The 15,167-nt window shown below is 46.1% G+C and overlaps 1 protein-coding gene across 1 annotated transcript in view; it reads right to left on the bottom strand.

Annotated features, from left to right (window-relative positions):
• The window catches only part of rnf220b (ring finger protein 220b), a 51,368-nt gene that overhangs the window by 14,087 nt on the left and 22,114 nt on the right, over positions 1–15,167 (bottom strand). The window contains exons 3-7 of the mRNA XM_045696681.1: positions 7,055–7,345; positions 6,354–6,960; positions 5,788–5,810; positions 5,201–5,281; positions 96–139 (exon numbers count right to left, since the gene is read on the bottom strand). Of these exons, the coding sequence (XP_045552637.1) occupies positions 96–139; positions 5,201–5,281; positions 5,788–5,810; positions 6,354–6,960; positions 7,055–7,345 (1,046 nt within the window). The remainder of the gene's footprint in view (positions 1–95; positions 140–5,200; positions 5,282–5,787; positions 5,811–6,353; positions 6,961–7,054; positions 7,346–15,167) is intronic.

The following is a 15,167-nucleotide window of genomic DNA, read 5'->3' as shown; positions in this document are numbered from 1 at the left end:
ATCATCAATCTCTCTTAGACCTCCAGTAGAGTATGAGGAATAGCTAGGCTTGCTGTCGCCTACAATACAACGCAATTTTCTATTTAGGAACATACCTGGCCCTCGTAAGGTCTCCTCCTCTTCAGCTTGCCGATCCTGACTGAAAGAGAACCCACACAGAGAGACAGACAGGGAGCAGAGAGGGTTAGCTAGAAGATATCTGTAGAGCTAGGTAATAGCAATTGGCTGTGCAATTCCCCATTGGGAGTAAATGTACAATACATGGTACTGTAGTGTAAACACAGCCATACAGTAAGACCCAAAGGAAGGAGTTAAAGTAGAGGGATGATGCTTCTGCTTTGTGACAATGGGGGTACATGTGACAGAGTTGTTGGCTACTGTGTATAAAAACAGACCGGAATACACACAAATGCATACACACACACACACACACACACACACACACACACACACACACACACACACTAACAAACGTAACACAGAAGAATACCAACTTAACTTTTTCATCTTGTTCCTGACTGCATCCTGCCTGTGTTGTTCCTGACTGCATCCTGCCTGTGTTGTTCCTGACTGCATCCTGCCTGTGTTGTTCCTGACTGCATCCTACCTGTGTTGTTCCTGACTGCATCCTGCCTGTGTTGTTCCTGACTGCATCCTGCCTGTGTTGTTCCTGACTGCATCCTGCCTGTGTTGTTCCTGACTGCATATTACCTGTGTTGTTCCTGACTGCATCTTACCTGTGTTGGTCCTGACTGCATCCTACCTGTGTTGTTCCTGACTGCATATTACCTGTGTTGTTCCTGACTGCATCCTACCTGTGTTGTTACTGACTGCATATTGCCTGTGTTGTTCCTGACTGTATCCTGCCTGTGTTGTTCCTGACTGCATATTGCCTGTGTTGTTCCTGACTGTATCCTGCCTGTGTTGTTCCTGACTGCATATTGCCTGTGTTGTTCCTGACTGCATATTGCCTGTGTTGTTCCTGACTGCATCTTATCTGTGTTGTTCCTGACTGCATCCTACCTGTGTTGTTCCTGACTGCATCCTACATGTGTTGTTCCTGACTGCATATTACCTGTGTTGTTCCTGACTGCATCCTACATGTGTTGTTCCTGACTGCATCCTACCTGTGTTGTTCCTGACTGCATATTACCTGTGTTGTTCCTGACTGCATACTACATGTGTTGTTCCTGACTGCATCCTACCTGTGTTGTTCCTGACTGCATCCTACCTGTGTTGTTCCTGACTGCATCCTACCTGTGTTGTTCCTGACTGCATCCTACCTGTGTTGTTCCTGACTGCATATTACCTGTGTTGTTCCTGACTGCATATTACCTGTGTTGTTCCTGACTGCATCCTACCTGTGTTGTTCCTGACTGCATATTGCCTGTGTTGTTCCTGACTGCATATTGCCTGTGTTGTTCCTGACTGCATATTGCCTGTGTTGTTCCTGACTGCATATTGCCTGTGTTGTTCCTGACTGCATATTGCCTGTGTTGTTCCTGACTGCATATTGCCTGTGTTGTTCCTGACTGCATATTGCCTGTGTTGTTCCTGACTGTATCCTACCTGTGTTGTTACTGACTGCATATTGCCTGTGTTGTTCCTGACTGCATCCTACCTGTGTTGTTCCTGACTGTATCCTACCTGTGTTGTTCCTGACTGCATCCTACCTGTGTTGTTCCTGACTGCATCCTACCTGTGTTGTTCCTGACTGCATCCTACATGTGTTGTTCCTGACTGCATCCTACATGTGTTGTTCCTGACTGCATATTACCTGTGTTGTTCCTGACTGCATCCTACCTGTGTTGTTCCTGACTGCATCCTACCTGTGTTGTTCCTGACTGCATCCTACCTGTGTTGTTCCTGACTGCATCCTACATGTGTTGTTCCTGACTGCATATTACCTGTGTTGTTCCTGACTGCATCCTACATGTGTTGTTCCTGACTGCATCCTACCTGTGTTGTTCCTGACTGCATATTACCTGTGTTGTTCCTGACTGCATATTACCTGTGTTGTTCCTGACTGCATATTACCTGTGTTGTTCCTGACTGCATCCTACCTGTGTTGTTCCTGACTGCATATTGCCTGTGTTGTTCCTGACTGCATATTGCCTGTGTTGTTCCTGACTGCATATTGCCTGTGTTGTTCCTGACTGCATATTGCCTGTGTTGTTCCTGACTGCATATTGCCTGTGTTGTTCCTGACTGCATATTGCCTGTGTTGTTCCTGACTGCATATTGCCTGTGTTGTTCCTGACTGCATCCTGCCTGTGTTGTTCCTGACTGCATCCTGCCTGTGTTGTTCCTGACTGCATCCTGCCTGTGTTGTTCCTGACTGCATCCTGCCTGTGTTGTTCCTGACTGCATCCTGCCTGTGTTGTTCCTGACTGCATACTACCTGTGTTGTTCCTGACTGCATATTACCTGTGTTGTTCCTGACTGCATCCTACCTGTGTTGTTACTGACTGCATATTGCCTGTGTTGTTCCTGACTGCATCCTACCTGTGTTGTTCCTGACTGCATCCTACATGTGTTGTTCCTGACTGCATCCTACCTGTGTTGTTCCTGACTGCATATTACCTGTGTTGTTCCTGACTGCATATTACCTGTGTTGTTCCTGACTGCATCCTACCTGTGTTGTTCCTGACTGCATCCTACCTGTGTTGTTCCTGACTGCATCCTACCTGTGTTGTTCCTGACTGCATATTACCTGTGTTGTTCCTGACTGCATTCTGCCTGTGTTGTTCCTGACTGCATCCTGCCTGTGTTGTTCCTGACTGCATCCTGCCTGTGTTGTTCCTGACTGCATCCTGCGTGTGTTGTTCCTGACTGCATCCTGCCTGTGTTGTTCCTGACTGCATACTGCCTGTGTTGTTCCTGACTGCATACTGCCTGTGTTGTTCCTGACTGCATCCTGCCTGTGTTGTTCCTGACTGCATCCTGCCTGTGTTGTTCCTGACTGCATCCTGCCTGTGTTGTTCCTGACTGCATATTACCTGTGTTGTTCCTGACTGCATCCTGCCTGTGTTGTTCCTGACTGCATATTACCTGTGTTGTTCCTGACTGCATATTACCTGTGTTGTTCCTGACTGCATCCTACCTGTGTTGTTCCTGACTGCATCCTACCTGTGTTGTTCCTGACTGCATATTACCTGTGTTGTTCCTGACTGCATCCTGCCTGTGTTGTTCCTGACTGCATATTGCCTGTGTTGTTCCTGACTGCATATTGCCTGTGTTGTTCCTGACTGCATCCTGCCTGTGTTGTTCCTGACTGCATCCTGCCTGTGTTGTTCATGACTGCATATTACCTGTGTCGTTCCTGACTGCATCCTACCTGCATCCTACCTGACTGCATCCTACCTGCATACTACCTGACTGCATCCTACCTGACTGCATCCTACCTGCATCCTACCTGACTGCATCCTACCTGTGTTGTTCCTGATTGCATTCTGCCTGTGTTGTTCCTGACTGCATTCTGCCTGTGTTGTTCCTGACTGCATTCTGCCTGTGTTGTTCCTGACTGCATTCTGCCTGTGTTGTTCCTGACTGCATTCTGCCTGTGTTGTTCCTGACTGCATCCTGCCTGTGTTGTTCCTGACTGCATCCTGCCTGTGTTGTTCCTGACTGCATACTGCCTGTGTTGTTCCTGACTGCATACTGCCTGTGTTGTTCCTGACTGCATATTGCCTGTGTTGTTCCTGACTGCATATTGCCTGTGTTGTTCCTGACTGCATCCTGCCTGTGTTGTTCCTGACTGCATCCTGCCTGTGTTGTTCCTGACTGCATATTGCCTGTGTTGTTCCTGACTGCATATTGCCTGTGTTGTTCCTGACTGCATATTGCCTGTGTTGTTCCTGACTGCATACTGCCTGTGTTGTTCCTGACTGCATACTGCCTGTGTTGTTCCTGACTGCATACTGCCTGTGTTGTTCCTGACTGCATACTGCCTGTGTTGTTCCTGACTGCATACTGCCTGTGTTGTTCCTGACTGCATACTGCCTGTGTTGTTCCTGACTGCATACTGCCTGTGTTGTTCCTGACTGCATCCTACCTGCATCCTACCTGACTGCATCCTGCCTGTGTTGTTCCTGACTGCATTCTGCCTGTGTTGTTCCTGACTGCATTCTGCCTGTGTTGTTCCTGACTGCATTCTGCCTGTGTTGTTCCTGACTGCATACTGCCTGTGTTGTTCCTGACTGCATACTGCCTGTGTTGTTCCTGACTGCATACTGCCTGTGTTGTTCCTGACTGCATCCTGCCTGTGTTGTTCCTGACTGCATCTTATCTGTGTTGTTCCTGACTGCATCCTACCTGTGTTGTTACTGACTGCATCTTATCTGTGTTGTTCCTGACTGCATCCTACCTGTGTTGTTCCTGACTGCATCCTGCCTGTGTTGTTCCTGACTGCATCCTACCTGTGTTGTTCCTGACTGCATATTGCCTGTGTTGTTCCTGACTGCATATTGCCTGTGTTGTTCCTGACTGCATCCTGCCTGTGTTGTTCCTGACTGCATACTACCTGTGCTGTTCCTGACTGCATCCTACCTGTGCTGTTCCTGACTGCATACTACCTGTGTTGTTCCTGACTGCATACTACCTGTGTTGTTCCTGATTTCATCCTACCTGTGTTGTTCCTGACTGCATCCTGCCTGTGTTGTTCCTGACAACATACAGAGGAGAGCGTAGTTTCAGCAGGATGACAGTAGGAAGAACAATCTTCTCCCTAGCGCCTTATTAGAAATTCATTATACTGTACTGTATCATCTGTAATAAAAGTCAGTAGTCCTCAACAAAGCCAACACACACTGGAGATAGAGGAATGGTGTGTTTCTCTACTGGCTACTGGACAAAGCACTGATACAAGAGTAGCTACTAGGTTATAAACGATGTGCACAGGTAAGATACATATGTAAGATACACAGGTAAGATACACAGGTAAAATACACAGGTAAGATACACAGGTAAGATATGGCGAACTATCAGCAGACTACAACCTACAAGGTATGAAATAATTTTATCTTGTGTAAAATTCATTGATGGTTTTATGGTAGAACATCGTCCTAAGTCTGTTCCCCGAAATATATAATGTATAAACTAAATAGTCAGTGAGTGTAGTCTGTGATAATGGGTGGGAAAAGTACTCAATATAAGTATTGGGGTATACAAGGTCGCCCAGATAGTGTCTTGTGTCTCTTACCGGGTCTTTTGCAGTCTGGGGTTAGGTGACTTCTGTTGTGGGGACTTAAAGGTGCGGGTTTGGCGTAGCACCAGTCATCGACTGTTAACATATCAAGAGGTTAAATGTCAAGGGTTAATAGATCCTCTGCTCGTGTGGGTGCTAGGTCAAAAGGTACCGTGCTCTCAGTGACAGGGGTCATAGGAGTCAGTCAGGCTAGTTTCTCATTCTGAATGATCGGTGGGGTTTCACTGATCTTCAATGCAGGAGAGGGAGGATAGAAGCTCCCATTTTCATTCCTCCCTTGAAAATGTCCTCCATAATATATCGTAGCTGTAGATAGGCCTTTGAATATCATTTTACAGTCAATTACCACAATGCAAAAGCAGTAACCCAACTAACCCACCCATCTGAACCAACAACAGCTGTCTTTGAAATCGGATGTATTTCTGAACACATACCATTCAGTCTTGTATGTCTGTTGGTTCTCACACGCAGAAACGTCTGTGGAAAAAGGAGAGTTGAAGAACCTTCAAAAATGTGTGTGTGTGTGTGTGTGTGTGTGTGTGTGTGTGTGTGTGTGTGTGTCTTTGTAGTGAAGAACCTACCTGGTATCTGTCTGAGTGGGGCTCTTCAGGAGGGCAGGGGAGAGAGGTGGGGGACCCACCCTCACATTTAATGTGCAGAGATAGTGAGAGGGTCTGTGGACAGAGGACAGGGACAGAGTCAAAGAAAGGTGTGTGTGTGTGTGTGTGTGTGTGTGTGTGTGTGCGTTATTATTTACCTTAGTAGCTCCTAATGGATGGTTCCTCTGCACTGAATTAGTACTGTTGAAAGGAAGAAAGAGGGAACACTTAAAGCGGGTCAGGAAACTAATGCTACAATATTCAAACTGTTTATTGTTGTTTAGTGTTGTTTAGTGTTTATTGTTTAGTGTTGTTTATTGTTTAGTGTTGTTTATTGTTTAGTGTTGTTTGTTGTTGTTTAGTGTTAATTGTTGTTTTTTATTGTTGCTTAGTGTTGTTGTTTAGTGTTGTCTGTGTGTGTGTGTGTGTGTGTGTGTGTGTGTGTGTGTGTGTGTGTGTGTGTGTGTGTGTGTGTGTGTGTGTGTGTGTGTGATTTGTAACTGTGCCAGTCTGCTATTCTCCTGCTCATATCTGTTCTATACGCCTACCTGATTTGTAACTGTGCCAGTCTGCCCATCTCCTGCTCCATGTGCTCCTGTAGCTCACCTGGTGGTAACACAGCATGGCACACTGGACACACTGGGGGCAGGGAGTCATACAGGACATTACCCTTACCTACTGACACATAGAGGGGCTGGGAGTCATACAGGACATTACCCTTACCTACTGACACATAGAGGGGCTGGGAGTCATACAGGACATTACCCTTACCTACTGACACATAGAGGGGCTGGGAGTCATACAGGACATTACCCTTACCTACTGACACATAGAGGGGCTGGGAGTCATACAGGACATTACCCTTACCTACTGACACATAGAGGGGCTGGGAGTCATACAGGACATTACCCTTACCTACTGACACATAGAGGGGCTGGGAGTCATACAGGACATTACCCTTACCTACTGACACATAGAGGGGCTGGGAGTCATACAGGACATTACCCTTACCTACTGACACATAGAGGGGCTGGGAGTCATACAGGACATTACCCTTACCTACTGACACATAGAGGGGCTGGGAGTCATACAGGACATTACCCTTACCTACTGACACATAGAGGGGCTGGGAGTCATACAGGACATTACCCTTACCTACTGACACAGAGGGGCTGGGAGTCATACAGGACATTACCCTTACCTACTGACACATAGAGGGGCTGGGAGTCATACAGGACATTACCCTTACCTACTGACACATAGAGGGGCTGGGAGTCATACAGGACATTACCCTTACCTACTGACACATAGAGGGGCTGGGAGTCATACAGGACATTACCCTTACCTACTGACACAGAGAGGGGCTGGGAGTCATACAGGACATTACCCTTACCTACTGACACATAGAGGGGCTGGGAGTCATACAGGACATTACCCTTACCTACTGACACAGAGAGGGGCTGGGAGTCATACAGGACATTACCCTTACCTACTGACACATAGAGGGGCTGGGAGTCATACAGGACATTACCCTTACCTACTGACACAGAGAGGGAGAAAAGGCGGAGTAAGGAGGGGAGAGTTTCATTAGAATTGTCTGTGTCAAATAAATATAAGGTTTAACACACACGCACGCACGCACGCACTCACACACCCCACTCCCCCTCACACTCAGCACCACCCTGTCAGTGAGCCTGCATCATAGCCTGTCAATGGGAACATTAGCCAGGCCCACCCAGCCCATTGGGTTTCCCTTCTGGATTACTGCCGTAAGCAGACAGCTAGGATGGGAGGTATGCTAAATAAACATTTTACCAGGTAGATGAGGTAATTTACTCCTGAAAGCCATCAATCACATGTAGAGAAGTAAGGCCATCTGTCTGCATCATATCTCTCTCTGTATCTCAACACAACCAGACAAGAACCTCGTCATATAGCCAACGATGACGGAGTAAACAGCATGGTCAATATCAGTGACATAAATGAAAATGAATAAATTTGACATGAATAAAAACAAAGGCTCATTAGCCTACTCATCACCATTAAAAACACTGAAACAGTCCAAGTATCACAGGTCTACACTAGCTATTTCTAACCTGAGAGCCTAGGGACCTGAAGCATGAAGTCTAGTACCCCACTGTCTCTTCTGTCCTCAGGAAGCTATTGTCCAGCACACCAGCCACACTCATAAAGGACAAGAGACATGCGGTGCAGCATGCTAGGAGCAGGTTGGCGTTCCCTCTGACATCAGCTGAGTTATGAGCGACTAATGAGGACTCAAATAGGGACAAAATGGCTGCTAAATAACACATGGCAGCAAATCGCAAAAAGACGCTCAGTGTCCTTGGGAAAGAGACAGGTCGTTCCGTGTTGCTCGGAGGTTTTTTGCATCCCCCATCGAAGCCTAAATTAGTTTTACCGACACGCATCAAGCGTTCGCGGGCCTTCAGCGCTCCCCGGCCCGAAACACACGGGAGTCAGTAAACAATGAAATCTCGAGGCTGAAATTGAATTCATAAGCACATTACCTGGAGAGACAAGTGTCTCTGAATGGCGCCGTGATAAGAGGAATGGGATTAGATTTGCAGGTGGTTTATTGTCCCTGTTTTTAGAACCTCTCTCTACCCCCGTTTCAGTATCCTGACACCTGTGTCTGGCAGGCCACTACCAGGCAGCCTCCAGTAGTAAGGGCCAGTTTCCCGGACCCAGAATGAGTCTTTATCTATACTAAATGCACTTTTAATGGCTGAGAATTGAATATGGAAGTGTGTGTCAATGTGTGTGTGTTTGTGTACATCCTCCCCCTCCCTCTCTTCCTCTCCCCAGTCCCAGATGAACCCTGTCAGCATCAGTCAGCCTCAGCAGCGCTCCAGTCTGGGGGGGGTCTCACACGAATAACAGGTTGGGGCAGTAAACCAGCATATGGGGCTGAGTTAGCACTCTCCTCAATACAACAGGATGTGATGCATTTCCTCTGTCTGAGGCTAGCTACACAACAGGCTGTGATGTATTCACTCTCTGTCTGAGGCTAGCTACACAACAGGCTGTGATGTATTAACGTTCTGTCTGAGGCTAGCTACACAACAGGCTGTGATGTATTCACTCTCTGTCTGAGGCTAGCTACACAACAGGCTGTGATGTATTCACTCTCTGTCTGGGGCTAGCTACACAACAGGCTGTGATGTATTCACTCTGTCTGAGGCTAGCTACACAACAGGCTGTGATGTATTCACTCTGTCTGAGGCTAGCTACACAACAGGCTGTAATGTGTTCACTCTGTCTGAGGCTAGCTACACAACAGGCTGTGATGTACTCACTCTCTGTCTGAGGCTAGTTACACAACAGGCTGTGATGTATTAACGTTCTGTCTGAGGCTAGTTACACAACAGGCTGTGATGTATTAACGTTCTGTCTGAGGCTAGCTACACAACAGGCTGTGATGTATTCACTCTCTGTCTGAGGCTAGCTACACAACAGGCTATGATGTATTAACGTTCTGTCTGAGGCTAGCTACACAACAGGCTGTGATGTATTCACTCTCTGTCTGGGGCTAGCTACACAACAGGCTGTAATGTATTCACTCTGTCTGGGGCTAGCTACACAACAGGCTGTGATGTATTAATTTTCTGTCTGAGGCTAGCTACACAACAGGCTGTGATGTATTAATTTTCTGTCTGAGGCTAGCTACACAACAGGCTGTGATGTATTCACTCTCTGTCTGAGGCTAGCTACACAACAGGCTGTAATGTATTCACTCTCTGTCTGAGGCTAGCTACACAACAGGCTGTGATGTACTCACTCTGTCTGAGGCTAGTTACACAACAGGCTGTGATGTATTAACGTTCTGTCTGAGGCTAGTTACACAACAGGCTGTGATGTACTCATTCTCTGTCTGTCCCATCCTTCACTGGTCCCATCCCTCACTGATCCCATCTCTTACTGGTCTCATCCCTCACTGGTCCCATCCCTCACTGGTCCCATCCCTCACTGGTCCCATCCCTCACTGGTCCCATCCCTCACTGGTCCCATCCCTCACTGGTCTCATTTCTCACTGGTCTTATCCCTCACTGGTCTTATCCCTCACTGGTCTTATCCCTCACTGGTCTTATCCCTCACTGGTCCCATTTCTCACGGGTTCCATCCCTCACTAGTCTTACACATTACTAGATCCATCTCTCACTGGCCCCTTACTGTTCTCATACCTTACTGGTCCCATCCCCCATTGATACCATCCCTCACTGGTCCCATCCCTCACTGGTTACATCCCTCACTGGTCTCATTTCTCACTGGTATCATCCCCACTGGTCCCATCCCCTCACTGGTCCCATCCCCTCACTGGTCCCATCTCTCACTGGTCCCATCTCTCACTGGTCCCATCCCTCACTGGTCCCATCCCTCATCGGTCCCATGTGCATGTGACAAATAAAACTTGAAACTTGAAACATGTATGGCATCATGGTTACGCTCTCATCCTTGTGACTATGGTTACATCCTTAACCTTTGGACTCCACAATCGCATCCATACTATTTCTAACCTGCTGTACATTGAGGCTTGTCTGGGGAAATGGTTTGTCTCCAAATCTTTGGGGAATGTGGCAGGACAGAAGGAACAACAATTCCCTTCATAATGTTCCTTTAGTACATTATTTTGAATCTAGAAATCCCATTTTCTGATCTTAAAATCATTCAAAGTTCACTGTCACAAGGAAAATAGTATTTCTGATATGGTTTGTTGTTGTCAGGAGGAAATTAAATGGACTACAGAAAAATATGAAAGCACATCAACACAAAATAAATAAAATATAGATTGTATCTCCCAAGGGCTTTCATAGGAGACACATGTGAGAGGAATGCGCTGTAGAAACACTGTATTGGGTTTTCCGTCTAATCCCTCACAATCAAATGATATAACATGGGAAACCTCATACGGTTCATGATGTACACTACCGATCAAAAGTTTGGGGTCACTTAGAAATGTCTTTGTTTTTGAAAGAACATTTAAAAAAAAAATGCCCATTAGAATAACAGCAAATTGATCAGAAATACAGTGTAGACATTGTTAATGTTGTAAATGACTATTGTAGCTGGAAACAGCAGATTTTTTGATGGAATATCTACATAGGCGCTAAAGAAGCAATACAACTGGTCTTCTTTAGACTAGTTAAGTATCTGGAGCATCAGCATTTGTAGGTTTGATTACAGGCTCAAAATGGTCAGAAACAAAGAACTTTCTTCTGAAACTCGTCAGTCTATTCTTGTTCTGAGAAATGAAGGCTATTCCATGAGAAAAATTGCAAAGAAACTGAAGATCTCGTACAACGCTGTGTACCACTCCCTTCACAGAATAGCGCAAACTGGCTCTAACCAGAATAGAAAGAGGAGCAGGAGGCCCCGGTGCACAACTGAGCAAGAGGACAAGTACATTAGAGTGTCTAGTTTGAGAAACAGATGCCTCACAAGTCCTCAACTGGCAGCTTCAATAAATAGTACCCGCAAAACACCAGTCTCAACGTCAACTCTGAAGCGGTGACTCCGGGATACTGACAACTATAGTGTAGAGAATCATTGTACCATTGTAAGCTTCCCTGTGGCTCAGTTGATAGAGCATGGTGTTTGCAACGCCAGCATGGTGTGTGTGCAACGCCAGGGTTGTGGGTTTGATTCCCACGGGGGGCCAGTACAACAACAAAAAAAAAAAATGCATGAAATGAAATGTATGCATGAAATGTATGCATTCACTACTGTAAGTTGCTCTGGATAAGAGCGTCTGCTAAATGACTAAAATGTAAATCTAAAATGCCGTGAAATATCTTTTCCATAATCAAAAATATTGTATTTTCAGCTCTTTAAAGCTGGTAAACAAAACCAAAAGTAAAAGTCACAAAAACAAAACTTAAGAACCAGAAGCATAGAAATAGCAGGTAGCCTAGTGGTTAGAGTGTTGGGCCAGTAACCAAAAGGTTGCTGGATCAAATCCCTGAGCTGACATGGTGAAAATCTGTCGTTCTGCCCTTGATCAAGCCAGTTAACCCACTGTTCCCCAGTAGGCCATCATTGTAAATAAGAATTTGTTCTTAACTCACTTGCCTAGTTAAAAAACTCTAATTTCTATGTGAATTTGTTCGGTTTGCCCAAAAAGTTATTGCAGCTTTAATTCTTTAGAGTCTAAGACATTGGGGGGAAGGGGGTTGCTTAGCTGAAATATGTAAATGTTTTAACATGGTCATACTGTGGATCATTTAGCTATTTCAATTTTAGGACCCCTTTAGGTATCAGAAAAAATATATAGAAAACTGATTTGATAACATATAGACTTTGGCCTTCACAACTAAAGCTGATAGAAACGCACTGAATCACACATTCCTAAACGGCAAAAAGTTCAGTCAAATAATGTATCATAAGAAACAAGGTTTTGAAGTGTCTGTCCTAAATCTTGGAGATATAAAAAACTCAATCTCCATACTTCCATTCGTTTTTTAAAACAGGTACTGGTTTCCTTCAGACGAGTCCCATGACAGTTGCGGGGGTTGTAGAGTAAAACGGAGCACACCATCGTGTTCGTGACGATCTCCCCATTCCAAAGGGGGGGTCATAATTGTATGTTAAACCGGTCGGACAATACAGACGTTTTCGTGAGAAGACTGATTTCCGGGATGTCTCATGGTCTGACAAACACCACTCTAGCTCTGCCACCTTTCATTGCAGATGCGGAATTGCGACACTGCCGGATGTGGTGGATTGAGACGCATCCAATGCAAAAAAACTGATATCTCTAGCTTCAACTGATGGATTAGTATGGGGATTTTTTTGTTATGTATCTTAGATTGACGCACCGGTGCATCAATAAACTTTAGGGGGTTTAATGCTCTATTTGAGGGAAATCATTATTGGTGACTGACAGAACTGTTGATATTGTAGACTATGGGATCCTGTTAGCATAGCAAGTGCTTAAAGTCATACTGTATGTAGGGGATATCAAACCTATCTCATATGCCACACCACCAATACAGAGAAATCAGACAACCACACAAACATCCTTGAAAATACCATAGTCACCCTGTGGGCTGATGCCAGCGCCCATATGACAGGTGCCAGTACTGTAGAGACAAACAGAGCTGAGATGACTGACGTGACCTTCACAGAATATCACGTCATCAGGGCTTGATGTCACCCTGGCACATTATGCTTGATTTCACCCTGGGACATTAGGCTTGATTTCACCCTGGGACATTAGGCTTGATTTCACCCTGGGACATTAGGCTCGATTTCACCCTGGGACAATAGGCTTCATGTCACCCTGGGACAATAGGCTTCATGTCACCCTGGGACAATAAGCTTCATGTCACCCTGGGACATTAGGCTTGATTTCACTCTGGGACATTAGGCTTGATTTCACCCTGGGACATTAGGCTTGATTTCACCCTGGGACATTAGGCTTGATTTTATATTTTTTTAAACGCTAGCAAAACCAAATGCATGCTCTTCAACCGTTCTCTGTCCGCACCCGCCCGCCCGACTAGCATCACTACTCTGGACGGTTCTGACCTAGAATACGTGGACCACTACAAATACCTAGGTGTCTGGCTAGACTGTAAACTCTCCTTCCAGACTCATATCAAACATCTACAGTCCAAAATCAAATCTAGAATATGTCACAATCGTCGTAATGATTGGACCAAGGCGCAGCGTGAGTAGCGTTCCACATCTTTATTATAATGTGAAACTTCAGCAAATACAAAAACAATAAATGATCAAACAAACCGTGAAGACAGTGAAGTGCAAATAGGCACCTACACAAAAACAAGATCCCACAAAACACAGTAGGGAAATGGCTGCCTAAATATGATCCCCAATCAGAGACAACACTAAACAGCTGCCTCTGATTGGGAACCATACCAAGCACACCAACCTAGAAATAAACAACATAGAACACCCCCAGTCACGCCCTGACCTGCACAGGACGTACTGGGCTGTGGAGGCGCACTGGAGACCTGGTGCGTAGAACCGGCACACATGGCACCGAACAAATGACACGCTCCTCAAGGCGAGTGTGGAGAGCTAGCACAGGACGTACAGGGCTGGGAAGGTGTATTGGAGACCTGGTGCGTGGAGCCGGCACAACTTTCACCAGACTGATAGCATGCTCCTTAGGACGAGTACGGAGAGCTGACTCAGGTGGCATTAAACCGATAACACGCTCCTTAGGGCAAATGTCGTGCATCCTCCACCAATTCAATAACTCTCTCATTTCTCTCTCCTCCAAATTCTCCCTTAACTCACTGACGGTCTCTGATTCTCTCCGTTCACTCTCCTCCAGTTTCTCCCTCTTCTCCCAGACTGGCTCTGGTTCACTCCTCGGTTCCGCCGACCACCCTTGTGCCCCCCCCCCAAAAAAAATTCGGGCAGTTTTTGGGGCTTTCAATGTGGCCGCGAACCCCGGTGTCGTCGCTGTCCTCCATCATAACCTTACGTCTGCCACTCCTGCAAGGAAGGCGATCCTGTACTGCCAGGATTTCCTCCCAAGTCCAGGATCCCTTCCCATCCAGGATCTCCTCCCAAGTCCAGGATACACTCTCTTCCTGGGCACGCTGCTTGGTCCTGTTGTGGTGGGATCTTCTGTCATGATCGTCGTAATGATTGGACCAAGGCGCAGCGTGAGTAGCATTCCACATCTTTATTATAACGTGAAACTTCAGCAAAATACAAAAACAATAAATGATCAAACGAAACGTGAAGACAGTGAAGTGCAAACAGGCACCTACATAAAAACAAGATCCCACAAAATACAGTGGGGAAATGGCTGCCTAAATATGATCCCCAATCAGAGACAATGCTAAACAGCTGCCTCTGATTGGGAACCATACCAAGCACACCAACCTAGAAATAAACAACATAGAACACCCCCAGTCACGACCTGACCTACTATACCATAGAGAACCAAGGGCTCTCTATGGTCAGGGCGTGACAGAATCATCTTTCTATTTCGCAACAAAGCCTCCTTCACTCCCGCCGCCAAATTTACCCTCGTAAAACTGACTATCCTACCGATCCTCGATGATGTCAAAATAGCTTCCAATACTCTACTCAGCAAATTGGATGTAGTCTATCACAGTACCATCCACCACTGCGACCTGTATGCTCTAGTCGGCTGGCTCTCGCTACATATTCGTCGCCAGACCCACTGGCTCCAGGTCATCTATAAGTCTATGCTAGATAAAGCTCTGCCTTATCTCAGCTCACTGGTCACGATAACAACACCCACCCGTAGCACGCGCTCCAGCAGGTATATCTCACTGGTCATCCTCAAAGCCAACACCTACTTTGGCTGCCTTTCCTTCCAGTTCTCTGCTGCCAGTGACTGG

This window comes from Salmo salar, chromosome ssa16 (genome assembly GCF_905237065.1).
Source record: "Salmo salar chromosome ssa16, Ssal_v3.1, whole genome shotgun sequence".
NCBI lineage: Eukaryota > Metazoa > Chordata > Actinopteri > Salmoniformes > Salmonidae > Salmo > Salmo salar.
This window is presented reverse-complemented; position numbering and strand designations above follow the sequence as displayed.